The sequence below is a fragment of the Octopus sinensis genome, linkage group LG2 (assembly GCF_006345805.1).
Source record: "Octopus sinensis linkage group LG2, ASM634580v1, whole genome shotgun sequence".
Lineage (NCBI taxonomy): Eukaryota > Metazoa > Mollusca > Cephalopoda > Octopoda > Octopodidae > Octopus > Octopus sinensis.
The window spans coordinates 137,701,370-137,726,805 of NC_042998.1; the positions used below are offsets into that span (position 1 = coordinate 137,701,370).

Here is a 25,436-nt window from a genome sequence, read left to right on the forward strand (position 1 = left end):
GACCAATGCATGCCAAGAGAATCTTCTATACTGTGTAATCTCTAATGTCATCGCAAAAAAAGACCCAAGAAGTTGAATAGGAGAGTAGGGATGTGATGGGGGAACAATAAATGGATGACAGAAGTAATGGAAGAGAGACTGATAGCTCCATGCTGGTTGTTAGTAGGGTGAATGAATAAGAAACAGCATGCAGTGTAAAGACAACAGAAGGTGGATGATGGCAGTATAGGAGAATGAATGATGTATAGCAATAAAGGTAAGTGATGGAAATGGGTTGAGACAGCTAGCAATACAGAATAGTAGTTGGTGGGTACTGGATGGGTTTGTACTGATTTAGTGCTATTCTTGTTACTTCAACAACATAATGGAACAGGGATATAGTGATAATTTTGATGCTGGGGGGATTGAATACAGACTAATCAAATGCTGTTCCTCAAGTTCATGTCTGATCCTCAAATGAAATTTTAATTTGTGAAGTGTCAGCTTCAGCAAATATTACATTCTACTTATGGTCATCAGGTACATATTTCTTTGAATTAGAGATTATGCCTATAGGTCAGCATTTTCATAGTATTTATTTCCCTTTGTCTTTCACTTTTCATTTTTCTTATGAATTAGTGATAACTGGAAATAAATTGAACAAAATTCTGTTTACAGTTGAGTACCATTAATTATTTTTCTACCAGTTCACAGCATTATCTCTTCTCTCTTGATTATTTGTAATTTTCTCCCTCACACTTGTACAGGTTTGTATCAACAAATAATTTTGTTTTTTGTTAAATAAAGATTTGGATTTGAAATATACATTTAAATTTGTTCTATTCTCAATCATATAAATATTGAGCCCCTGACTAATTTAAGCTATATAAATACTTAAAATTCCATGACATTTTAAAAGAACTCTCTGTTTTTCTATTTTGTTAACTCTAGCTCATCATCTCCCGATTCGAACAACTCTCGGATGTGAGCAGTTTCATTTCCTGCCTGTTATTTATTTTTAATTTTTTTTTTTTAAATACTGACACCATAACTCCAGCTCCTCACTTGCATGCTTTCTTGTAGTGGTGGCTTCTAACCTTTTAAATCGACTGATGACCTCTCTCCCACCAGTTTTTAATATATATTTAGAAACGAATTAAAAGTTTATAATATATAATCTTACACCACAGAGAGAACTTAATATATCAAAATTTTATTCATGTAATCTTCTTGAAATATATTTGTATAGTTTACAATTGCCCAAACTGTTGAAATAACATCTTCTGGTTATCCTTAATTTGGCTATATACCTCTTAGCAGAATAATATTTAATTAAAATAGCTTATTCCAAACTAGAAAGGTAGAACTTTGTTTCTAATACAACAGTTTTATAAATAATGGGATTAGGACTTTGTGCCAGTTTAATTTTTTAGGTGCTGTGCTTGCACATTATTTGCATATGAGAAATATGAACAGCTTCTACCAGTTTGTATAGTGGATGTTAATGCAAGCTTAATTTTGTAGATTAAGTAAATTTTTGCATGAAAAATGCTTTGGGGTTAGTCTTCAATATTTTTCTGAAAACTTGCTTGTCTTGTAGCAGTTGGTGTGATAAGCTAAATAGAATTTCATCCTTGGTATGAGGTTCTGCCTAACATTTCCTGCTGTGCGAACTTATTTTTACCTTACCCATTGCTAAGAGTACATCTATGCTTGATTGGATGATCTGTTTCCAGCAGTATTTTATAAGGGATATAACAGGAAACTTATTTCATCTTAGTATTTCTTTTTTTGAATGGCCATTTGTGCAGCTATTTTCCAAATGTGTCCAAATTTCGATAACAGTTTACCCAAAATATTTTCTTGATAATATATGTTGATATATTATCATTATAAATTTTAGTTATTGTCTCTTTCTCAACTACGTGGATTTTCTTCATTTCAGCTGCTCTAGGTGGCATTCTGACAATCTGGACAGGTACTATGACTAGTCTTCTTCTCTACAAATCAAATGTATGGCTTTTTGTAACTGCCCATAAAATTATTTTTCAGTTGGCTCTATATTATTGTTTATGTACAAATATTTTTTTTATTATTATTTTTTATATATATATAAGTTCTAGTTGTTCATCTTTATTGTTGCCTCTTTCTCTCATAGTTTCTTCATTCTCACGTGTGCGCACACAAAAACAGCATTTGAAGGGATATATTTTTAATAGACAATTCCATTTTGCTCAAATTTCAAACTGGTACCTGTTTGTTTATTCTTGAACGCCTGGGCTCTTGTAAAACAACATGGTATGTAGATGTACCTGTCCAGATTATCAAGATTTTTGAACCTTCCTAACTTGGTTTATGTATTTATTGATAGCTTATATTCAGTATATACCTTAATAAATTTTTGCAGCTTTACATTAATATGCTTCCTGCTTTTATTAGCAAAATAGTTAAACATTACTTCCGCTTGTTAACTCAAACTCTTTTCTTTGTATAACAAATCAGTTTTATTTACTGCATTTGTAATTTACACAGCATAGATTTTGGAATTAACTTTAGAAGCCATAACTTAGAGTATAACATATGTTGGGTTTTTTTATGTATTTAATGCTAAATTTGGCATAACCATTTTAGTTAAATTTAATTGTATCTGTTTTCAAAGTAACAGTCAGAGGTATACATGCGTGTATTTTATCATTGGCCTAAGTACTACAAAGAAAAAAAAGCTACAGACATAGGCCCTCTTTAAATGTGGAGATTTTGTAGCACTAGAAAAAAAGTTGATTTTGGTTTGTTTTAGATGTATCCTTTGTGAATTTAGTCACATCTAAAATGTTATTGGCAATGAATTCTAATCAGTTTGACAAGAAATTTAAAGAGGAGTTGGATATGTTGTTTTAACAGTTTGTTGAGCAATTTTCCTGGTAAATTTAGCATTACAATAATTATAAAACAGCTTTTGTAAGACAAATATGCACTTCTGAATATTCAAGATAAAGTATTTAAAAATGCTTATGTGCTTAACAGTGAAATTTTATCAAACTTTGTTTGAGGAGCATATTGCTGGTGGGTGGGGGGTATGCAAGGTACTTTCTCTATTCTTTCTGCTATTTGTCGCTTGATTTCATTGTTGAGTATTGCTGCATGTGTTTTAAGTGTCCTGTGGTGTTGCATGCTCTGTATTTTACTCACCCAGTTGTGAAAAGAACAATATCTTTTAACATAGTACTCAATGTAGTGTATTGAGTCGCTCTCTCTCTAAACATGTTGTAAATCTAGTTTCAAACTGCATGCCTGAGTTGGGAATAATCATCCCTATCAATTTATTACATATTTGAAATTGTTTGGGATCATTCTCATAGGATTGTTTTGTGCCTATGCTGACAAGCCATGAGTTTATTGTACTATACAGTAAAAGTATATTCGTTTCAAATCTTGGTGAAGTTCAATGCTTTCTAGATGACTTGCATGAGGTTCAGTTATTAGAATACCTATTATTCCCTTTTGTTCCCGATTTATTTTGCCTGCATTTTTCAATATCTTAGAAGAAATACAGGGAACGAAACCAGATATCTGGCACTGATTCCAGATCTCTCTCAGAATATATTTTACGTTTCTTAAATGTTGATCATTGCCAAGCTAAACACTTTCTCCCTTCTGTGTCCTGCAGGTGAAGGATAGTTTCTTTTCTAGATAAATTTGTTGCATGAATAGTAGAATTGTCTCCAATGCTTTGTAATTAGCTGATAGTTTTGCTGTAATTTTCAATTTGATAATTGTAAGTGTATTCGTATTTGCTATATATTTAATAATACATGAGACACAGTGGCCTGTTGGACAAGATAATCAAATCTCTAGCTCTCTGCTTTTGTGTTTGTATCCTGTCGTGGACATTGAATTGTCTCTAGTTGAGACACTAAAATCTGCTACCTCATATCTTAAGAAATAACAATCATAATTATTGTTATATGTCAGAAATGTTAATTATATAATTGTAGATATATTGCTAGTAGACTTTTTGATGGGCTCTTTACATTGCCATCTGTAGAGAGCATAACACTCCATCTACTACTACACAGACATATCAGTATTGTGTATTTAGATATTGTTAGCCATTTCTACTTTGTATTGTATATTATTAAATTTATCACTTAAATTTAGTTTAACATAGAGGTAAATTTTAACTTTAAAATATCCTAATATCTTACAATTTTTTTAAGGAAAAATTCTTTTTCTTTTTCCCTCCGTTCCAGATCTGATGAACAAAATCACCTACTTATTGCTAGTGTGCAGCTGCCTAATGACAATGCACAGTTTGATGCTTCTCATTATGACAGTGAAAAAGGAGGTAAGTATTCTTTTAAAATCACCATTGCTATTATAGGCATAGACACAGCTATATGATTGAGAAGTTAGCTTCCCAACCACATGGTTCTGAGTTCAGTCCAACTTCATGGCACTTTGCGCAAGTCTCTTGTACTGTGTCCCTTGGCCAAACAAGGCCTTATGAGTGAATTTAGTTTGTGGAAAAGGGTCATCATGTGTATGTGCATGTCTCTGTCATACAAGTGGTGTCATTCGTTTTTAATATTCTATGCAAATATATCTGGCCAAGGGGAAATGTTACTTTTTTTGGAGACGTGAGTTGGCTACAGGAAGAGTGTCTCATCATAGAAAATCTACCTCAGTAAACTCCATCTGATTTGTACAAGCATGGAAAAGTGGACATTAAAATTATGATAGTGTTGATGATTTCCATTCTTAATTATTTTCAAATATTACTCCTTAATTTGTTTCTTTGCAGAATTTGGTGGATTTGGTTCAGTGAGTGGCAAAATAGAAATAGAAATCAAGATAAATCATGAGGGTGAAGTGAACAGGGCTCGCTACATGCCCCAAAACCCTTGTATCATTGCCACTAAAACACCATCCAGTGATGTTTTAGTTTTTGATTATACAAAACATCCATCTAAGCCTGGTAAGTATAAAAAATAATCTGCTTTCTTTTATATTTTTTATGTATATGTCATTACTGCATTTAATTCTATTTGCTTGATGCAGGCCAGGAAGAGTGGACATTAATTGATGGTAATACCATCTGTTCTGAGGTGCAATTCATTAAATACTCTATTAACACAGCATGTTTTCTATAGTTCATCATATTTTCATTTATTGATATCCTTCAAGTTAGATGTAGTTTTCTTTTATATAATTTTAGTATTCGTATAGAATCCAACTTTGTAGATGCTATATTTGTTGCATTTATATCACTTAACCACCCTTATATGTCCTATATATTCTGTTTTATGTTCAAACCAACCAGATCCAGCTGCTTACATCAATCCTACAATGTCATTCTAAAAATATACAATCACATCTTCGAAATCTTGAAGCTGCAAGAAAATGCAGTTAATTCAAAACAGAGTAATCTAAATTCTGAAGGGTTAAAGTCAAAGGCTTTGTCCTTTTACTTGTTCCTCAATAAACCATTCAGTATGCACAACAAAAAGACCTTGTCACTAGATATATGGTGTTTCAGTTGCAACTACACTGCATATTTATGATTTGGAGAGACAGAACTAAGGAACTCTGCTCGTACTGCTGCATCCAGTTTGTTTTCCATAAACAACTGAAATGACAATTTAATATTTAGTGTTGTTTTCTTGTTACACAGAACTTCTACTGATCAGGCACTTCAGTACAAGTAACACTGTTCACTTTAGCATTAGAAAATCCATCTATCGTCTCTAGTTTGAATCTCCTTGCTACTTTGTCCTGTGGATTCCATCTCTTCTTTTCTGTCTTTGGATTAGAGGTTCCTTTGCAGCATGGATTGATATGCAGCTAGCATTACTTTGTTGGTGTGCTGGCCTGGGGCATTCTTTTCAGATTCCATGACCACTATACCATGATATGTTAACATCACCTCTGCACAACACTACCGCAACTCCTCCCTGTTTTCATGCAAATACAACTGATAAACAGATTGTGATACTTTTACTGATAGAATATCTACCATATTTACTTGTATAAGTTACGCTCCTAATTTAGTGTTAAATTTTGTTAGCTTTTTGGTTTTTCTCCTTGCAATTTTTAACTTAGCCCCAAGCATAAGTTGCACCCCAGTTTTAATGTGTATACATGAGTAAATATGGTAACTATTTAGTGCAAAACTATTTCAGTGCTGGGGTTCCTCTCTCCATTTTGATTGCTTATTAACAATATGTCTTCTCTTCTTATTAGATCCTAGTGGTGAGTGTAATCCTGAACTTAGGCTTAAAGGACACCAAAAGGAAGGGTAAGTGCTAGCGGTTGAAACAAATTTGACTTTACAAAAACTTGATATGAATATTTAAAAAAAAGATTGATCATATAACCTTTTTGGTGCCATCCTGTCTAAGATCACCATTGGTTCAGTGGTGCAGACTTCGTGTTTTCAAGTGGTCTATGAAATTAAAACCTTTCACTAAGATTTTATGTTAAATATAATAATTACCATAACTCAATTGCACAAGGAGCGAAACATCTGCTTTTTGTCTGGACACAAGACATCACACACTATTGTCATGCAATTCTTCAGAAACTCTCCCTCAGTAAATTATCGGGCTGATTTGAGATCTCTGCCACAATAAAACTGGCTTTTACAGCAGCTTCACTTTGTGATTTTGCTTTGGTGAAAAATGTCTGCTATGATGTTAGATTCCTCTTCAAATTCTTCTACCTTCTGTAGCTTCTGTTCTGCATTCAAGTTTTTGATTTGTCTTAATGTTTAGTCTCATACTGCCATCTTAGATTATATTCCTTGATATCAGCCACATTATCTCCGCAAATTAGGCACACAGATTTACTACCAATATAGGTATACATATATTGGGCCCCCCAGCAGCTTTGAAAGGTTCTATTTTCAGAATCAACTTTTCTCATGGCCATTTTAATGGCTAGCGTTGATTTAATATTAAGACTGTGTATCTACCGATAGACGTTTGATTTTTATGGCATAAATGAGAAAGAGGGCTGCAATATCTGGGCAGGACATTGCTAAGTTACTGTAATGATGAACATCTGTGCACTACACAACTTTCGTTTTAACTTGTTCTGATCGATGCAGGAATGCTCTCAGGTAGCCTTTCATTCGACAAGGTTTCTAAATTAGGGAATTTGTGGTTTGCACTTCATATCGCCAGGCATTTAAAAAATATTTGCCTAAAATTCTCTCACAGGCTCTCAGTTTGGCACCTGTGCTCTAACCAAAATACACCCCTTATTTTGTTTCATTTAAATTCTGAAATAATCATGAATTTAGACTGGTTTCATAAGAATTTTTTGAATTGACTCCTGCTCCCCAAGGGGCATAACCTTGAATAAACTTCAGCATGTTCACAAGTCCTCTCATGGGTCTGCTCACCTTCACCATCTACAACTCCTCTTTAGTTTCCACTAGAGGCTCTCACTAGTCGCTTTGTGAGCATTTTACATCATTTCAATGATCATGATCCATAGGTTGTGCAGCCCAGCACTTTCCTTAGCTCTTCATTCTATTGGCATATGAATGTGTGTGCATTTTGACTTGGTCCTTGTATATTACAAAGGTTTCATTTTATTTTTGTAGCTATGGACTTTCCTGGAATCCTAACTTGAATGGCCATCTGTTGAGTGCATCTGATGATCACGTGAGTAGTCATTGATACCATAGAATCTGATATTTAATTTTAAATTTGTGTGCCAAGTTTTAAAATTCTAGTTATAAAATTCTTATGAACTTACTTTTTCTTCAGACCATATGCTTATGGGATATCAACACTCCCCCCAAAGAAGGCCGTGTTATCGATGCTCATACAGTATTTACAGGCCATACTTCAGTTGTTGAGGTGAGTATTTTGTTTTAAAAGTGTTCCATATCTAAACTAAAACATCTCACTTCATTATTTTTATTCTAAACATTATATAATGTAAGAGCCTTGTACTATGAGTGCACCATTGTAAAAGTAATTTGCTGTACAAGCTGAGGCTTGTGTGAATTTTTGTCTTGAAGTACAAGTGGAATACAAGCGAGTTTCATACAACGCTGAGCTCACACACATTCCCAACAAGTGCAGCCTCTGCTTGCTCAGTTAACATGTTTACCTTGTTAACCAATCCGACCGTGGCCGTTGCCAGCCTCGCCTGGCACCTGTGCAGGTGGCACGTAAAAAGCACCCACTACACTCACGGAGTGGTTGGCGTTAGGAAGGGCATCCAGCTGTAGAAACATTGCCAGATAAGACTGGAGCCTGGTGCAGCCTTCTGGCTTCCCAGATCCCCGGTCGAACCGTCCAACCCATGCTAGCATGGAGAACGGACGTTAAACGATGATGATGATGAGAGGAGTGCGTGTTGTGGACGAAGCATGTCGATGATCTGCACCATCCTGAAGGAAAAGAACAAGATCAAGGCTGTTGCAACAGCAAAGGGTGTCTCCAGGTTCTCCAAGCAACACATCTCTAAATAGTAGAAAAATTGCTTTTCTTATGGATCAATGAGAAGTAACTCGCAAGAAGAGGACTGGTGTTCATATCATCATCAAGTGTGGAGAGGCAAAAAGTTCTGACATGGAGGCAGCTGAGGATTTCATGCATGAATTTCATCAGTTCATTGCAGGCGAGGGGTACATCATACACCAGGTGGTCAACAGTAATGGAACTGGGGTGGTGGGTTTTTTTAATTCACAAGACCCTTCGAAGTTGCAGAGAATGAAATGCCAGACCACAATCTATGAAGGGTAGGCTTCCTTTCACCCTTTGTGCAAGTGGAGACTTGAAGATTAAGTCACTCCTTGTCTATTGTCCCAAAAACCCACGGGTGTTCAAGTTGCACAAAATTCTGAAGAAGAGGCTGCTGGTCATGTGGAGGGCAAAAAAAGTATCTACAGGTGGTGCAGCTGCTTTGACACTGTTCTGGTGCATTTTTATTAAGTTTTGAAAAGCTGGAGAAAACACACTTCTTGATATTGTTTCTACAAAATGACCTGCAAATGTGTAAAGTGAAGAAAGTGTGTCCTAAAACCCTAAATTAAGCAAAGTCAGTGAGAAAACGCCAGAAATTGTTCTTCCTGAAGTCTCAATGTAAGATGATTCTCCTTCTAAACAATAATACTCTTCCTTGTGCACAATTCATCCTATCTTTCAGGTTATTAAATTAATAAAACCAGTTTACATATTTCTTTTGCATTCTCTTTTATTCTGTTTTAAAACACATACAAAATCATTTTTGGGTGGTTTTGGGGGACTGGAACAGATTAATTATATTTTAAATAATTTCATAAACTCATACTACATGCTATCACTGTATTTCATTTTATTACATTAGAAATACAAGCCTTAAACTGTTAAATTGTATATTTTTTAACTTTGAACTGAGATAACTTTTGCTTGTTTTGATATTTATAAATGTACTAGCTGAATTACCCGGAAAAGCAGCAGTTATTTCCAGTTCCTATTCCCATTACACTGTTTCATATTGTATTCTGTTTTAGTTCTGCTCCCGTTCCTATCCCCAATCCTATGTCAGTATATAAATTTTAGAATCAGTTAGTGTAATTAAGCCATTAAATATTTTATTAACCTTTATGGTAATAGTTTAATGCTGAAAATAGGTATTACAAACTATTAATGCTATTAGTGGATGAATAAGGAGTGTCCCTATATTGTTTTAATAAACGAATGTGCATCTGAGTAAAATAAATTAGATAACCATTTCAAAATTACATGTCTTATGTTTTATTTCTAGGATGTTGCTTGGCATCTTCTTCATGAAAGTTTATTTGGGTCTGTTGCTGATGACCAAAAATTAATGATGTAAGTTCACTTGTACCCATTTAAGTTACATAATTTACTACATTAATTATGATTGTTATCTCTCATTGCTGTTTATTTATTTCTTCTTCGTCACTTAGTTGGGACACGAGATCTAACAATACAAGTAAACCCAGTCATACGGTGGATGCTCACACTGCCGAAGTGAACTGCTTATCATTCAATCCGTACAGCGAGTTTATTCTTGCCACTGGTTCAGCTGATAAGGTAGGTATTGAATATTTCGATTTTGCCTTTTCAAAAGGAATAATTTAATTCAATTAATTTCTAAATGGACAGCTTAGGAAGTGACTGTCCATACAGATGGTGTTTCATCTAACTTTAATTACGTTAACTTTTAGCATGAATTACTTGCGGGTAATCAGAAAGTTGGTCACTTGTGTTGCTCAATGTCTTTTCTAGTATGTACAGTTTAAGAAAACCTATTAAGGAGTGAAACTTATTTAATATACAGAAAAAATAATAAATGTAAACAAAAATTGTAGAGAGAATGCCATGCTTTCTCTTTTTCTGATTGTCAAAAGAGAGGTATTGGTGAACATATGCAAGAGAGAAATGATTCTAGGTGTGTAATGGCTTTTGGGTACTGAAAAGATTGTATGGGACAAATATTCTTTTTTGTACTCTAGGCACAAGGCCCACAATGGGTGGGGAGCAGTCGATTGGATTGACCCCAGTACACAACTAGTACTTCGTTTATTGACCCCGAAAAGATGAAGGGCAAAGTCAACCTCAGTTGAATTTGAACTCAGAATGTAAAGACAGGCAAAATAGCGCTAAGCATTTCACCCAGCATGCTAATGATTCTGCCAGCTCCACTGCCTTATGGAACAAATATTAAATGACGATATACCTGTATTTTTAAAAGATATGGCAAACAGAGGATCTTGTACGTGGAATCTTGAGTTGCTAGAAATAGTAATCAAACTGCCCTAGAGTCACACCATACCATCTTTTAAAAGTTATGATCATAGATTTGCGTGGGTTGTTAAGACTGGCCTAGACTAAGCAACAAAATAGCTAAACAAGTATCTAGGCAATTGGGAGGAACAATCTGAGCACCTGACATTTGTTTTCTTTGTCTTCTGTAAAATATTGACAGCTTGTTCTTTCCTCATTGCAAGTTTAGTTACTAGCTTAATCAAATTTAAATAAGAGAAATTGATTTGAATGACACCAGTGATGGTTAAATATAACAAATATGAAATGCTCTGGAATTTTAATCACAAATATTTTACTTTTTACAGACAGTTGCATTGTGGGATCTGCGTAATCTCAAATTAAAATTACATTCATTTGAATCACACAAAGATGAAATTTTCCAGGTACGTTTCTTGTCTTCTTTGTTTTTAATATGTGTTGGCAGCCATTGAAAGCGAGGTGCTACAACTGACGCTATAAATTCTAATTTCTAGGTTCAATGGTCTCCTCACAACGAAACTATCCTGGCATCAAGCGGTACTGATAGACGATTGCATATTTGGGATCTAAGGTAACTATTGTATATATTTTGTCAATATCAAATAATTTTAATGTACTTGTTTTAAAAGTTGTAAATGAGCGTCATAGAAGTGAGATTGTTTGTTCCCAATCTGTAAAAAGTAGGTGTTTAAGAAAATTTTAACCTTGGAGTTGGGTAAGGGTTGGCAGCAGGAAGAGTGTTTGGTTATAGATCTGCTTCACCAGATTTCATTTGGTCCAGGCAGGTACAGAGAAAAGTGAACATTTGTGCAGTTTCTATCAAGCAAATTCACTTGCACACCATCAGTGTCAATGAGAAAGATTTTAGAGTTTAAACTTGATACGAGTTGAAATGTGGCTTATTAGATTAATGTCACATGTTTTTATCTTTATTATCATCTGTCCTATTGTCTGTGCTGGCATGTGTTGGATAAGTCTCATGTTTCTAGCACACATGAGGGGAAAACCAGCCAACTTTGTGTATAAACTTCATAAAAAATGCTTTTCTTGTCATAGTAGCACTTTAGATCAGACTACCTTGTTAATGCTTGAATGTAGCAACCTTACCTTTCCCATCATCCTTTTATTTTTAACAATGTATTGCAACCAGATTCACCACCAAACACTCTACTTTGGTTAGAAGCATTCCAGTAGCTCCTCTACATTGCATTGAGTGGGTTTTGTTGAGGGCATAATAACAAATGTAATTATGATTGTCTGTGACACAAGGTAGAAGGTGGAGAGTTATGGCATGGGTTGGACGGTTTGACAAAATGTAGCAAACCAAAGGGCTGACCAAGCTCAAATGTCAGGTTCAGCTTATTTTTTACAGGTGGTATCTAATATTTTATTAAGAGAGCTTATACAGAGGAAAGGATTCTGTTTCTTCCTGTGGTCCTGACTTTGTTCAGAGAAACAAAACAGCTTGCAGTTTGGCAATTTTCGTGATGAATTCTTGTCATCATCAAATGTCTGTATTCAATGCTGGCATGGGCTGGATAGTTTGACTGGATTCAGTAGGCCAGGGACTGCATTCATGTCATCAATACTGGTTAGGTTATCCAGTAACTTCCAACACAAGGCCCCTCAATTGTGTAGAAGGCATATTACTAAGGGAGATGGCTTGTACCAGATTTTAAGCATTAAGTGTTATGATAGAGGGATAGGACTATGTGTCTTGCTGTAGTAGAAAAGGAAAGGTGATGGTGGAGATGAGATGTCAAGGCATATCTCAAGGTACTAGAGGGTGAGTGTGACAAATTCTGTTCCAGTATTATTCAGGAATCTATGAATTTGATCCAAATCATAGCTTCCGGTGTCAAATCACAAAGGAATGCAGATGTTTGCCATCACTACATAATTGGCAAATAGTTTTACTAAAGGAATACAGTGGTTTGTCTTAGTAATTATAAAGTGTCTTTTTTGTGTTAAGAGTAACACTATTGTGATTGAAAAAGATTTAATTGTAAATAGTGTTGGCTTCTTTGAGCACATGTGTCACTTGTATGTTTACAATTTCTAATTGTATTCACAGTAAAATTGGTGAGGAGCAATCTGCTGAAGATGCAGAAGATGGTCCCCCTGAGTTGCTGGTAAGTTATTTTTAATCTATTTACAATTTCAAGTAGTCGAAAGTGAAATCTTCCATCAAAATTTGTTCTAAACACCAGCTCAATTAATTATTTTACTAAATTCTTCATTAATTTCAAATTTAATGGGAACAAAGGCAGTATATTTCAACAAAGGGGTTAATGTTTTTGATTTTTTTTTTAATATCACTTACAGTTGAATGATTCTCTGTATATTTCTCTCCTTTTATAGTTTATTCATGGAGGTCACACTGCCAAAATCTCAGATTTTTCATGGAACCCTAATGAACCTTGGGTCATCTGCTCAGTTTCTGAAGATAATATTATGCAAGTCTGGCAAATGGTATGTATTTGACTTAGTGACACAATTTCCAAAACCTGTGGGCTTGTTTTTATAATCCCTTCAGTTTGTTCCATTTAACCCTTTCGTTACCAAACCGGCTCTGGCTCTTTAATACAAATGTCTGGTTTTCAAAAGTTCTGAATTAAAACCTTCCACCAAATCTTAGTCACAATTTATGTCCCTAACTCTAGCTTAATGATAACGATGTTATTTTACTTAATTCTTTGTTATATTTAACATAATTGGAAGAAACACTGAGCATCTCAAAATAAATTTAGTAACGAAAGGGTTAAAGATGGTTGTAAATTGTTTTTAAAGGTGGAACTCACTATTGTAACTTATTTCTGTATAATAAAATGTCTTTATTTTGTTTTAAAATAGGCTGAAAATATCTATAATGATGAAGAACCTGAAACACCAGCTGGAGAACTAGAAACAGCCAGATCTTAATGCTTACACACATTACTGAACATTGTTACATAATTCATATTGCTTCACTTCCATCTATAGTTGGGTTAATGAAATAAAGACTGAAGTGATCTTTCTGCTCTTCTTCCATGAAACATCCCTTTTGGAATCTCTTCCCTCTCCCTCTCTCAAGTGCAGCCTATTACACAATAGACCATTCTCTTACTCTCTGACCACTATTCCTTCAGTCTGTTTCTCTTATCACAATATCTATTTGCAATCAACCAACACCATTTTTATGTGGAAAGTCCTATTGTGTTTCTCATTGCTTTAGTATTAAAAGTAATTTTTTTTCTTTCACTTAATTTACTCGATCTATATGAGGCATGTCCTATAACGATATTCCTGTTATGTAAATAAATAATACAACACTTTTTTTTTTCTTTGTGTGTTGTATTCTATTCTCCTTTCTGCTGATGTCGAACCTTTTGTATTTTTGAGAAGCAATGAAATTAACATTTGTGGGTTTTATGTATGAAGAAACTTGGGAGTTAATTATTTTTGATGATTTGTAGGCATGGCTTCAGGTTCAGTCATACTGCATGACACCTTGTGCAAGCTTTTTTTATTATAGCCCCAGACTAACCAATACTTTCTAAATAAATTTGGTAAACAGAAACTGGGAGGCTGTTGTGTGTGTGTGTGTTTTAACTTTTTTATAAGTGTTGGTTGGCTAATTGCAACAGAAAATTGTTATCTCTCCTTACCATGCCCCCAGTGTTTATTCAAGAAATAGGTTACTTGTACAGCTTGCTATTTTGCCTGACTCTAGTAGTTCTGCCTATTGGTAACATTCCAGTCTTCATTGTAGTTAGGAGACACCAGCTTTGGATTTGAATAGGACTAAATGAAAAGTACTTTTTCTTCCATTCCTGACTAGTTTGAAAAAAGAGATAGCATGAAGTTGCTATAAGAAGGGTTATTTCTATGGCTTTTGACAAAGAAGGCAAATCTGGTTGTACACAACTTGCTAGCTGAAGGTACAAAACCCATTGTGCAAAACACCAGATGACGCACACGAAGTTAGTAGCATATTGGGTTAGATGTGGTCTACAAAAAATTTGTGTAGCAGCTACACCATCCAGCTGTAGGAAAAGTAATGTACAATACAGACATTAAGTAGTTCACTTTGGGTGCAGCTACTTGAGCAGTGTTTTCTGAACCTTGAGATTGGAGTGCATTTGATAGGCAAAAGCAAAAAGGAATCTGTTGTGTGAATGCTGACATGGCCAATGTCTGCTGGCAGAATGAATTAATCCTTACTTTAATAATTGAGGGTTGGTAAGAAAAAGCTAGCTATAAAATCCTCTCGGATACAATTCCATGCAAACCTTATGCTGAAATATTTCCTGTTTAAAATATGAAGACATGTATGTGTAGATTGTAGTTTGTAAATGGCAATGCATTGGCTTGACGAAATTTCTGATCTAAAAAATGGTTAAAATATTTTCCAAGGTTCTCGAGCTTGATTATCAGTCAAGTCTTTGCCAAAGATTTTAAGAGCAAGGTGTTTATGGAGAGCAGTGATGTCACATTGAAAGTGTAGAAGGAATATGTTTACATTCTTATTCATGCTGTTAAGAATAAAATTTATGTTAATGACAAGCCCTGTTAAGACATATATGATAATAGAGCTGTCCACTACAGTAATAGCTTAATCCCTGACCTACATAACTTCCAAGTATTCCATGCTATGATTGGAGGTGGAATTGGGTAACATATGTGATCTAGCTGATACTGGATTTGTCCAGGTTGATGTAAGAAATCTGACCTGTTTAACATTTTACCTGGTGAGAGCAGATTACATGTGATGTAATTTGCAAATGCATTAATAAAATTGTACAACAGTTGTCATGAATTTTAAATGCCATTTGTGTTTCCTTTTATACACCATACAAAGAACCAACCCCAGAGTCTCTTTGTTTTAAAGTGTCAGGTGAGTACAGAGCATAATGTCAATGACTGACAAAAGAATGTTGCACAAGCACTCAGTGACTAGTGCAATACTTTCTATAACAGAAACAGCTGAAAGTTAGTGAAGGCTAATTCATTTTCTTTTGTATCATCATTTTAACATCCACTTTTTCATGGACTTGGAATTCGTTGAGGCAGATTTTCTACAGTTGTATACCCTGATAGATAAACACCTATTTCCCTATAGTTGCTTTAAAAGTCCTGAAGGCCAGACTTGCTCTATGCCTCACATAATTTTAGTATAGGCACATTTGTATGGATGCATACATGTATTATTATATGTTCAGGTGTGGTTTACATAGTTTGCTTCACAGTGACAGTTCCTTTGATTATTTTAGCAAAATGTCTCATAAGCTTCAGGTAAAAAGTAAGCTTGGCTGTATTTGCCAACCGAGGCTTTGCAAATGGAAACACTCATGTTTGTGTGTGTGTATTTTACATGTTTATGAAAACAATTTGTAATGCTTGGATAGTGTTTGTTGCCAGTTCTGTCAACAAGCACCCATACTTTCAAAAGCACATGGAATTATACCTTACTTAATACAGGAGGGGCATCAGACTGCAATAACCTAGTTAGCCTATGGAAATGGAAGTAAGAAGCCACATAAATTTTCAAAAATCTTAATATAATGCCATCATTTAATATCCATATTACAGTTGGATTGCTTAATGAGATCTGACAACTCAGAAGACTACTTCATACTGTAGTGTTTGTTTTCTAATGCCAGCTACTTCACAACACAAATGGGTGCTTTCCTGTTGTCATGCAACTTGCAAGGCTGAATGTATCCCAAGAGGACAACTATGCTAGGTGGTGCAAAATGGAGAGGGGTGAAGTATGAAAAGAACAAAGGGCCACAACTAACAATACAAAAATAGATAAGTTTATAAATTAATGTAAAAATTACTAGTACACATTTAGTAGAATTATAAAGAACATTTTGCAACACTTTAAACGAATCTTTCTTTGAATAGTCATTTATTTCATATTTTCAAAACAAAAATATATAATACACACACACATAAGCCATACAAAAACACTTATTCTTCCCATCATCTTGACCCCAAATTTGTTAAAATTATTACCCTAGCAATTCCACTACATATCTAATCTTGACTTATTCTCACCTTTTTTTTCCTCTTCCTCTTAAAACTCTCCCAATTGTAAATTACTATTTTAACACCCTTTTCTTAGAAAGTTTCTGGTGGTTCCCCTACCTGTAGTATTAAAAAAAATTTTCACTAATAAGCAGTGTGTCAACAAATATCAACATCAGATACTACTTCACACAAGTGGTGACGAGCAAAATACAATCATTGATGGATATTCACATGCTGAGACGCGTGTGTTATATGATGGGCTTCCTGCAGTTTCTGTCGACTGAATTCCCTAAAGTATCATTGGTTGGTCCAAAGCTACAGTGGAAAACACTTACTAAAAGAGGTTGCATAATGGGATTTAAACCACAGGCATGGATGATAGGTATGTGGTTAACAATAGCACTTCTCAACATGGTTTAGATTCAGTCCCAATGTGCAATACCTTGGGCTAAGAAACCCATTGAACATTTCTTTGTGATCCCTTGCCCTGATATCACAATGGTGGTAAATGAACAATACCATAATATAAGGAAACATTCAGTTATTGTGTTGTTCTTGTTCAAAACAGCATGGGGCAATATTAGCTTGTGTGGAAACAAGTGAGGATTTGTGGCATGAAGGGCATCTAGCTATAGAAAACTCAACCTCGAATTTCATCTAACAGATGGAAACATTGAAAATTGCACATTAGAAATACAATGATGGTAATGATATATATCTCCATGTTCTTGCCTCTTCTACCATCTCACTTGTTGCTTTTGGGATGTCTTGCTCCTATTCCCTTTCTATGTTATCTGTGAAAAAGTACATGTCCTATGCTTATACTCCCCACTCTGCTCGTCTCTATTATCCATTCGTTTTGCAGTGCTTCTGTAAAATTCTGTTTTCTACTGGGGGAAAACAGCAACCAAAACAATTGTCATGCTTCAAACAGCTTACAAGGATGCTGCCATGAGCAAAACAAGTTTATTAGTGGTTTCCACTCTTTAGGAATGGTCACTTGTCACTTGAAGACCAACCTTCCAAACGAATGAAAATTCATGAACTGATCTTGGAGGACCATTACCGAACAATTGAACTTGTTGATATGACTGGTGTGTCCTGGAGCTCCTGCCAATGAATTTTGAGTGAGGAATTGTAAATGAAAAGAATTGCTGCAAAATTTTGTGCCTCGCTTACTCATGTCTGAATGCATGTCATGACCTAAAAGAGCAGTTGGAAGTTGAACCAGACCTCTTTTTGAAGGTTATCACTGACAACAGCTAGTGCTACAGAATTTGCAGATATGGAAATGGTGAAGAAAGAAATGATGTTAAAAAGCATCACTTCGCCTGGACCAATGCACTGCTTCAAAGGAGAATACTTTGAAAGCAGTAAGAGTGTAAACATGTAAAACTAAGTGAATGAAATAATACAAAATTTTGGTTTCATTTAGGTACCCCCTCGTATGTGTGTACAATGGGTCTGGAGCTAAGACATGTGCCCAAGATATGCAGTGGGACTGAACTAACCTTATAGCTGTATCTCTACTTCTTCCAATCATAAATTGTATAAGTTGAATGCCTATAGGTTTAAATATATACACCTTGAAAATGAATGAACTATATATTACAGATTCTTTGAATCATACAACATACATTTTATAATTATTATTGAAAATGATAGAATATTTACTATATGCACTAGATTTTAATTTTGGCTCAAATTCTTGTTTCAAAAGAAGAAAGTGGTCAATAAGTGTAGTTATCCATGTCAAATGAAATTTTGCAACTAGTATCCCCCTTAATACAAAGCTTTTAAAATTGGATTTACTAGCTCCATTATTGCAGACTATAGAAGTCCTTGATAAAAAGGAAAAGACAAATTCATTATGAAACTTCACCACTAACATCCAATCCACGGAATGATCACGACAATGAATAAATGTTTATTCTAAAATTACATTTAGAGAAATGAAAATGAAAGTAATTTATACATTATGAAGTCTTGTAGTTTTAAAACTTGCTTGCAGCCAATTCTAAGTCAACGGCATTCACAAGTCTGGTGAAATAGCATAAACCTGGTTGCACCTTCCGTAGTCTTCGTGCTATGTCTTCACAGCTTAAAATAAAAAGAAAAAAAAGGATCAGATTGATGGAGATAAATGTTTCATTTTGGAATAATAATATTAAAAGGATATTTTGGTGTCACTAATTCAACACCAAGTTATTTGACATCAGTCGTTTTAATGTTTATCTCATTCTCTCCCACCTCTCTCTGTAGGTATGTATGTGTATGAACATATCTCTCCATGTGTATGGGGAGAGGGAAAGATGTTGATGTCAATTGTCTTCAATAAATAAATTGTAATGTCTTGCTCTCTCTCCAAATATATATATGTGTATATTTCTGCACACATGTGTATGTGCCTCCAGTCCTAAAAAGTTCTCTCATCAAAACTGGCTGAATGTCCAGTCAGTCATGTCAAATTGTCAGCATCCAAAAGGTTGTGCCTGATCATCACATTCTGTACTAAAGCACTGCTTAATAATTCAGTAAGTAGTAACTAAGAGAATTCTTTGCTGATTTGGAAGAAATCATAAGTTGACTTGTAATGAACATTTTAGTGAAATCAAAATCATTGTAGTTATTGTATTAATTTTTACCTTATCTGTCCATACTGGTATTTTACTTCGAACTTGATAAAACTGAAAGGGTACTGAACAGCATCTACATAGTAATCCACCATAACTTTGGACAAGCTTTTTAAACAGCAATATGTGATTGTGATACTACAAGAAAGAAAATTACAACATAGCTTTTATAACAATTATGTTTGAACTATAATTATTCACACAACATTTAACCTCTTGCAGACAGGAAGTAGTACTGACCACATCGAAACACTGTGTGAGCAGTGCAATGTCTACACTGAGAAGAATCTGTAAATACACTAAAATTCCTTGAATGAAAAATTATGTAGTTACTGAAAGGCCTAATACTGGTACACAGCACTGACAGTCAGTACTAAATCCATCTGCAAAAGGTTAAAAATGTTATAAAATTTAGCAAAATAATTGATTCCATAACTGGAAAACTTAGTTTAATGCCAGCTGACTCAAAATAATTAATACAGTGAATCTCAACCTCTTTCTTTGTATCATCCCACCCACTTCACGTAGTTGTCATGCCTAGCATCCACCTAAGTGGTGAGTGAGGTATCGCAACTAACTTAACATGGATGGTAATTTATAAACTTATTCTAAAAAAAAATTCAAATGGGTAAGCTTTAACAATGAAATTATTAAAAAATTAATAAAGACAGAAGTTGCAAATTTACTTTATACATTACAAGTTAATGGCTTCCCTGTGCCTGATGAGATTTTATTTTATTTTAATAACCATTAAAAGTTTTATCAGGTATAATTACTACTATAGGTAGAATTCAGTATGTTGTTACCTCACCACCCACTGAAGTCTAATGCTCCTGCTGACCTGCCCAACACCTAAGGGGATGCTGGGCAGGTCAAAAGGAGAACCTCCGACTTAATACAACATGCATACAGAAAGTACAAGTTCTATATCTCCATCATTGTTTTAACATCCATGCTTACATGGCCAGACAAAATTTATTAAAGCAGATTTTTACAGCCTGATGCCTTTCTTGTTGACAACCTGCACCAATTTTCAAACAAAGTAATATTTCCCCATGGCCAGACATGTTTCACAGAAGATTAGAAAATGATGACACCACCTGTATGACTCCCATTACAACTAAGACAAAGAGACACTAATACACACACAACAGGCTTCTTTTAGTTTCTGTCAATCAAAACCACACACAAAGCTTTGGTTGGCTCCAGACTACAATAGATACCCTTGTCCAAGGTGCCACACAGTGAGACTGAAGACAAAACCACTTGGTTAGGAAGTAAACTCCTTGATACAGCCTCGCCAGCACACCTTAAATTATAAAATTTTACATAAAACATTAAAGTTTTAGGAAATTGGTCAGGGTCTTCATCATCAAAAAATAAAGTTCACAAAATTAGATGAGTTAGTTGAATTCAAACATAATTCTCACACACATTCCATTTTTATTACTTCCAAAGAAACCTCACAAGTTAATATATTCTTTTCCTAGCATAGCAATTTTATCAAAGGGATTATTTTATTATAAGCCATGGCTCCATGTGGATATGAGGCAGCAGAAGCAAATTGTCATAGATGTGAACCAGACATTCTAAGTCAAGGAGTATCTATAAGAGGCAGATTGCACTGGAGAGAACATATATATATAACATAATATCAATTGTTCAGATGAGGAGGAAAAAAGATTAATACCAATTATTTTGCAGTTTCAAATGATGCTTTATAGATAAAGAATAGATCTCTTTAGCCAAATCCTGCAATTTCATCATCTCAGCACTGAACACATGCAACGACTGTAATAAGAGAAACAAAATTGTAATGTTAAAAAGAATTAAGATAAATGTCATTATCATCATTTAACATGTCATTCATGTTTGTACGAGTTGGACAATTCAACTTAATCTGACATGTCAGAGGATTGTGTTGAGCTCTAAAGTCTGAACACCCTTCCTGACTCCAACAACTTTACAGAGGTACCAATACTAATGAGATCACCAAGTAACTTGCAAGTCAAAATAGCCCGCTCAACTGAGTGGGAGTGTAGCAGAGAGGGAAATGACTATGCAACATGTTGAGAGGCTAAAGCATGATAGAGGGACAGGAGATAGATGGCTACTACACGTAGAGTGGTTGAGAGCAGTTGGAAATAGTGATAAAAACAGTATCATGGCATATGCTCAAGATACAAGAAGATAAATAGAGATGATAGGGATGGAAAGTTGGGAAGAATGGATGAATACAATACATTTACATGATTATGAAAAAATATGTTATGTTACTGGGAGTCAATAACACAATAACCTACCTTTGAGAATTGTGCGATAGTAGTGCAATTTTTGAAGATTTCTGCCTCTTTTAAAGTTGCTTTCCTCATATTGTGTGCCAAGCATAACCAAGGATGATCATCTGCCAAACCTAAAAGCATACATATTTTTAAAAATCTATAAAATTAGACATTTACATTATTATGAGAAATACTATTTTGGCTAATCCTTTATTAAAGTTGAATATTCTGAGAAAGTACAAGAACAACCCAGATTATTATTGGTGTTATACATTCTAAAATGTGGCTTTCTTTATAAACAGACTAAGTGACATGAAATCCAGTTCAAGTGTTAGATGATTATTGTTTATTAAAACTGTTTCCACAGGCCAAATTAAACAGGAGATTTAATTAAACAAAAAAGTAATTATCAAAATTCAAATCATGCCAGGATGGAAGGAACATTTTGACAAGATCCGATAGGTCAGAGGATATCTTGCTCTAAGGTACCTGAATTGGCAAACTTTTTGTATGGCAAGATGGCTTCCCTAACACCAACTAACTACTTTATCAAGTGTAAAGGGAGCTTTTTTTTCATAACACATGTAACAAAGTACAGAAAGTCAACATTTATTTGTAACATATACTAGATGTTGTAAAATTCAGGACTGAATGTCTTAGTGAAGGAAGCCAAGCTCAAGAAAATTCAGAAGGCATAATTCAATTTTTCATACTAAAATAATTTATTATTTTACAATTTTTAAAAGAACACTGAACAAAGTGTATACAAAGGAATATGTAGCTGTTGTGGCTGTTAATTCAAAACATTTGCTGAAGGATGCATGTAGCAAGACAAAATTAATTGGACATCACTTACTATATATTTTAACTGTGTAATGTTATTGGCTGTAGAATTAATACTGACTAAAGCAGTAAAAAGGTTGCATGGTGTGGAATACTAATACTGTTGAAGCTGCATAACAGGAATACAATAAGGATGTTAGGACTGTTAAAAGAACCATTATCTTCAGATATATTTGCAAGTGATGTCAAATCAGCCAAATCTTCAAGTTGGTTATAAAAACCAGAATGTTTCAGCGCATAAACAGTGATAATCATTAATACTGTTTAAACCACAACTCTACATGATGAAATGGAAAATCCAAACAGTGGTACTTCAAAATAAATGCTGTTGTATGTTCAATGTCCAGGTCATAACTAAGTGCTTAAAAAAATCAGCATGCTTCACTGGTGGACAGAAGTTGTTACTTGTATTCGTACACTGCCAACCCTACCTGGCTGGCATCTGCCCAAACACAACTAAATTATGCTGCAGTGATAAAATAGCTCTGTCATGTTTCACTACACACATACACTGTAGATGTCTTGCCCCAGTAAGGCTAAAGACTCCTCTTGATACTGCATTACCACTGCTTGATTTGCCAACACCTTTATAGTGTGTACTGAGTGTTTTATTCACGGTACCAGTACTTGTGCAGGTGCCTTGTAATTGGCAAGACAAAAAAGCCTCATGACTGCAAACGAGAATAGGAGAGGGTGTGTTGATGTAGGTGAGGTATTGAGAGAAAGTATGAATGGAAAGATTTATTGTGAGAGGGTTGTAGTGGAGGAAGTAACAGCAGAGACAGTGTTGTTAGGCAGGTTGAGGGAAGGAGCAAAAATAAAAGAGTCATATATATTTACACACACACACACAGAGTGTGTCAGGTATTTAAGGACATATCTTTTTGGGGTCATTGCTGCATTTTTTCTAAATATGTATAATCTTTGTTTCAGAAAATAATGATGGCAGACTCTCAGCTCACTCAAGAAATGAAGAGGCATGCTGTTATTGTAGTTATAAAGGCTGAGTATAGCAATTTAGAAATATCTCGATTTTTAAAAGTTGCCAGATCGTTTGTAAGGAGCTAGAGACTGAAGATGGAAATGTATCACCAGTATCAAAGCATAAAAAGCATTCTAAATGCTCTGAAATCATCAGAACACTTGAATTTATCCAGCAAGTTCAACAGACCATTGATTACAATCCCAGAAAGTTCATGAGGTCAATTGCAAAAGATCTCCATGTATCAGAAGAAACAGTCAGAAATGTTGTCCACAAAGAAATCAGTCTTATATGATGATGAAAGGTCACTTTGTCCGAAAAAGCGAAAGAAAATCACTACATCAGATCTAAAAAGTTCTTAACCTAAAAAATCCAGCAGAAGATGATTTGATTTGGTTTTTCTCAAATGAGAAAAACTTCAACCAAGATCAAAAAGTTAACAGAAGAAATGACAGATGTTTATGTGCAGACCCTTCTGAAGTTCCAAGTGTTAGGCATACAAAATTTCCTGCAACTGTCATGGTTTTAGATGTTATCAGCAATGAAGGACATGTGATGCCTCCTTACTTCTTTCCACAAGGCCTCCTCTGCTGCCTACATTGAGGTCCTGGAAACAATTGTTAAACCCTGGATAGACAGTGTATGCAATGGAAGACCATATGCGTTTCAGTAAGTCTCTGCACTAACACACATGACTCTAGTAACACAGGAATGGATGGCTGAAAATTTTCATGATCACATAACCCCTAACATTTCCCCAGATCTCAATCCATTGGACTATTACATGTGGAGCATTGTTGAGAGAGAGGTCAATGAACACGCCCATAACACCAAAGATTCTTTGAAAGCTGCCATAGTCAGAGTAATGTCCAAAATGAACCAGAACCACTTGATTCAAGCATATAGATGATTCAGATCTCATATAGAAGCAGTTGTTGAAGCTGAAGATGGCTTTATTGAATAACATTACAGAAAAGAAGATTTATTTTTATCGTCATAGCAATTTTTTGATAAATAATGTTATCTATTATTATATGTTGTTTTTTTATAAACATAAATCTGTTCTCAAATATCTTATGTACCCTGTATATATGAGAAAAAAAATTACATTTCTAAATTTGTCAGACAAAAATAAATATTGACAAAATGCAATGCTGCCCGACTATCCTGACTGCCTGACAGTTCATCATCATCATCAATAATTTTTTTTGATAAGTAAAAACAAAAAAAAAGAATTTAACCAAACTTACTTTCCCAAACTTCATCTGTTACTACATTAATTTCAGTTACATTCTTCAGTGAATCAGTATACAGACTCAGCTGCAATGTATCAATCCAGAAAGTACATTTACAAACATTGTCTTCTAAATCCCAGATCTTCCACGGTGACAAGCTGAAAAAAAGATGTGATATTCAGAACAAAGGAGAAAACAAATTTCAAAACAGTAAATGCTTAAAAGTACACAATAATTATATACATATTTTTCTACCCCATCTTTGTCCATCTGTTACCTTCCTTCCACACTCTCTTGAAAACTAACTTACCTACCCCCATTACCCTGTCAAATCCTCTATCACTTCCTGTAACTTGAGTTACATCTTCACCACTGTTTTCTTTCTTTTCCAACTGGGGTAGCCATGTATCTAATTTCCTCTACAGTAAGACACCAGTTTCTATCTTTCTACATACTTTAAACTCTCATCACCTGGCATAAAGCCACCTCCCTCAATACTACTCCCACCTCGGTTGAGGGATTGGGGTCTTGTCTTGTGAGTTACTTGGTGAACCTACTAGTGCCCTGAAACAAAACACCCAGAACTCTGTAAAGTCATCAGTGTTAGGAAAGGCATCTAGTCATAGGAACCATTCCAAAGTAGACATTGGAGCTTGGAATGGTCCTCTAGCTTGGCAGCTCCTGTCAAAACGTCCAAC

The 25,436-nt window shown here is 34.8% G+C and overlaps 2 protein-coding genes and 1 long non-coding RNA gene across 10 annotated transcripts in view; 1 reads left to right on the forward strand and 2 right to left on the reverse strand.

Annotated features, from left to right (window-relative positions):
* Positions 1 to 15,531, forward strand: part of LOC115223241 (histone-binding protein RBBP4) — a 27,896-nt gene extending 12,365 nt beyond the window's left edge. The window contains exons 4-17 of one of the 4 annotated variants that reach the window (XM_029793739.2): positions 931 to 963; positions 1,925 to 1,957; positions 4,230 to 4,324; positions 4,781 to 4,954; positions 6,220 to 6,274; positions 7,586 to 7,646; positions 7,752 to 7,844; positions 9,742 to 9,809; positions 9,908 to 10,034; positions 11,075 to 11,152; positions 11,243 to 11,319; positions 12,823 to 12,880; positions 13,110 to 13,220; positions 13,602 to 15,531. In XM_029793739.2, the coding sequence (XP_029649599.1) occupies positions 931 to 963; positions 1,925 to 1,957; positions 4,230 to 4,324; positions 4,781 to 4,954; positions 6,220 to 6,274; positions 7,586 to 7,646; positions 7,752 to 7,844; positions 9,742 to 9,809; positions 9,908 to 10,034; positions 11,075 to 11,152; positions 11,243 to 11,319; positions 12,823 to 12,880; positions 13,110 to 13,220; positions 13,602 to 13,670 (1,132 nt within the window). In that variant the 3' untranslated portion in view covers positions 13,671 to 15,531. The remainder of the gene's footprint in view (positions 1 to 930; positions 964 to 1,924; positions 1,958 to 4,229; positions 4,325 to 4,780; positions 4,955 to 6,219; positions 6,275 to 7,585; positions 7,647 to 7,751; positions 7,845 to 9,741; positions 9,810 to 9,907; positions 10,035 to 11,074; positions 11,153 to 11,242; positions 11,320 to 12,822; positions 12,881 to 13,109; positions 13,221 to 13,601) is intronic. The other 3 variants (XM_029793756.2, XM_029793747.2, XM_036499697.1) reach the window with 3 other exon arrangements.
* The window catches only part of LOC118761622, a 21,624-nt gene extending 3,856 nt beyond the window's left edge, over positions 1 to 17,768 (reverse strand). The window contains exons 1-4 of one of the 3 annotated variants that reach the window (XR_004997522.1): positions 16,791 to 17,768; positions 10,434 to 10,440; positions 3,199 to 3,204; positions 1,322 to 1,331 (exon numbers count right to left, since the gene is read on the reverse strand). This is a non-coding gene — a long non-coding RNA (uncharacterized LOC118761622). Of the gene's footprint in view, positions 1 to 1,321; positions 1,332 to 3,198; positions 3,205 to 9,100; positions 9,108 to 10,433; positions 10,441 to 16,790 lie in introns of those variants that run through there. The other 2 variants (XR_004997519.1, XR_004997521.1) reach the window with 2 other exon arrangements.
* Positions 17,769 to 18,631: 863 nt separating this feature from the next.
* Positions 18,632 to 25,436, reverse strand: part of LOC115225977 — a 52,448-nt gene continuing 45,643 nt past the window's right edge. For all 3 annotated transcript variants that reach the window (XM_036499664.1, XM_036499666.1, XM_029796954.2), the window contains 5 exons: positions 24,754 to 24,896; positions 21,700 to 21,809; positions 21,087 to 21,187; positions 19,409 to 19,534; positions 18,632 to 18,863 (listed from right to left, as the gene is read on the reverse strand). In XM_036499664.1, coding sequence (XP_036355557.1) covers positions 18,758 to 18,863; positions 19,409 to 19,534; positions 21,087 to 21,187; positions 21,700 to 21,809; positions 24,754 to 24,896 — 586 coding nt within the window. In that variant the 3' untranslated portion in view covers positions 18,632 to 18,757. The remainder of the gene's footprint in view (positions 18,864 to 19,408; positions 19,535 to 21,086; positions 21,188 to 21,699; positions 21,810 to 24,753; positions 24,897 to 25,436) is intronic.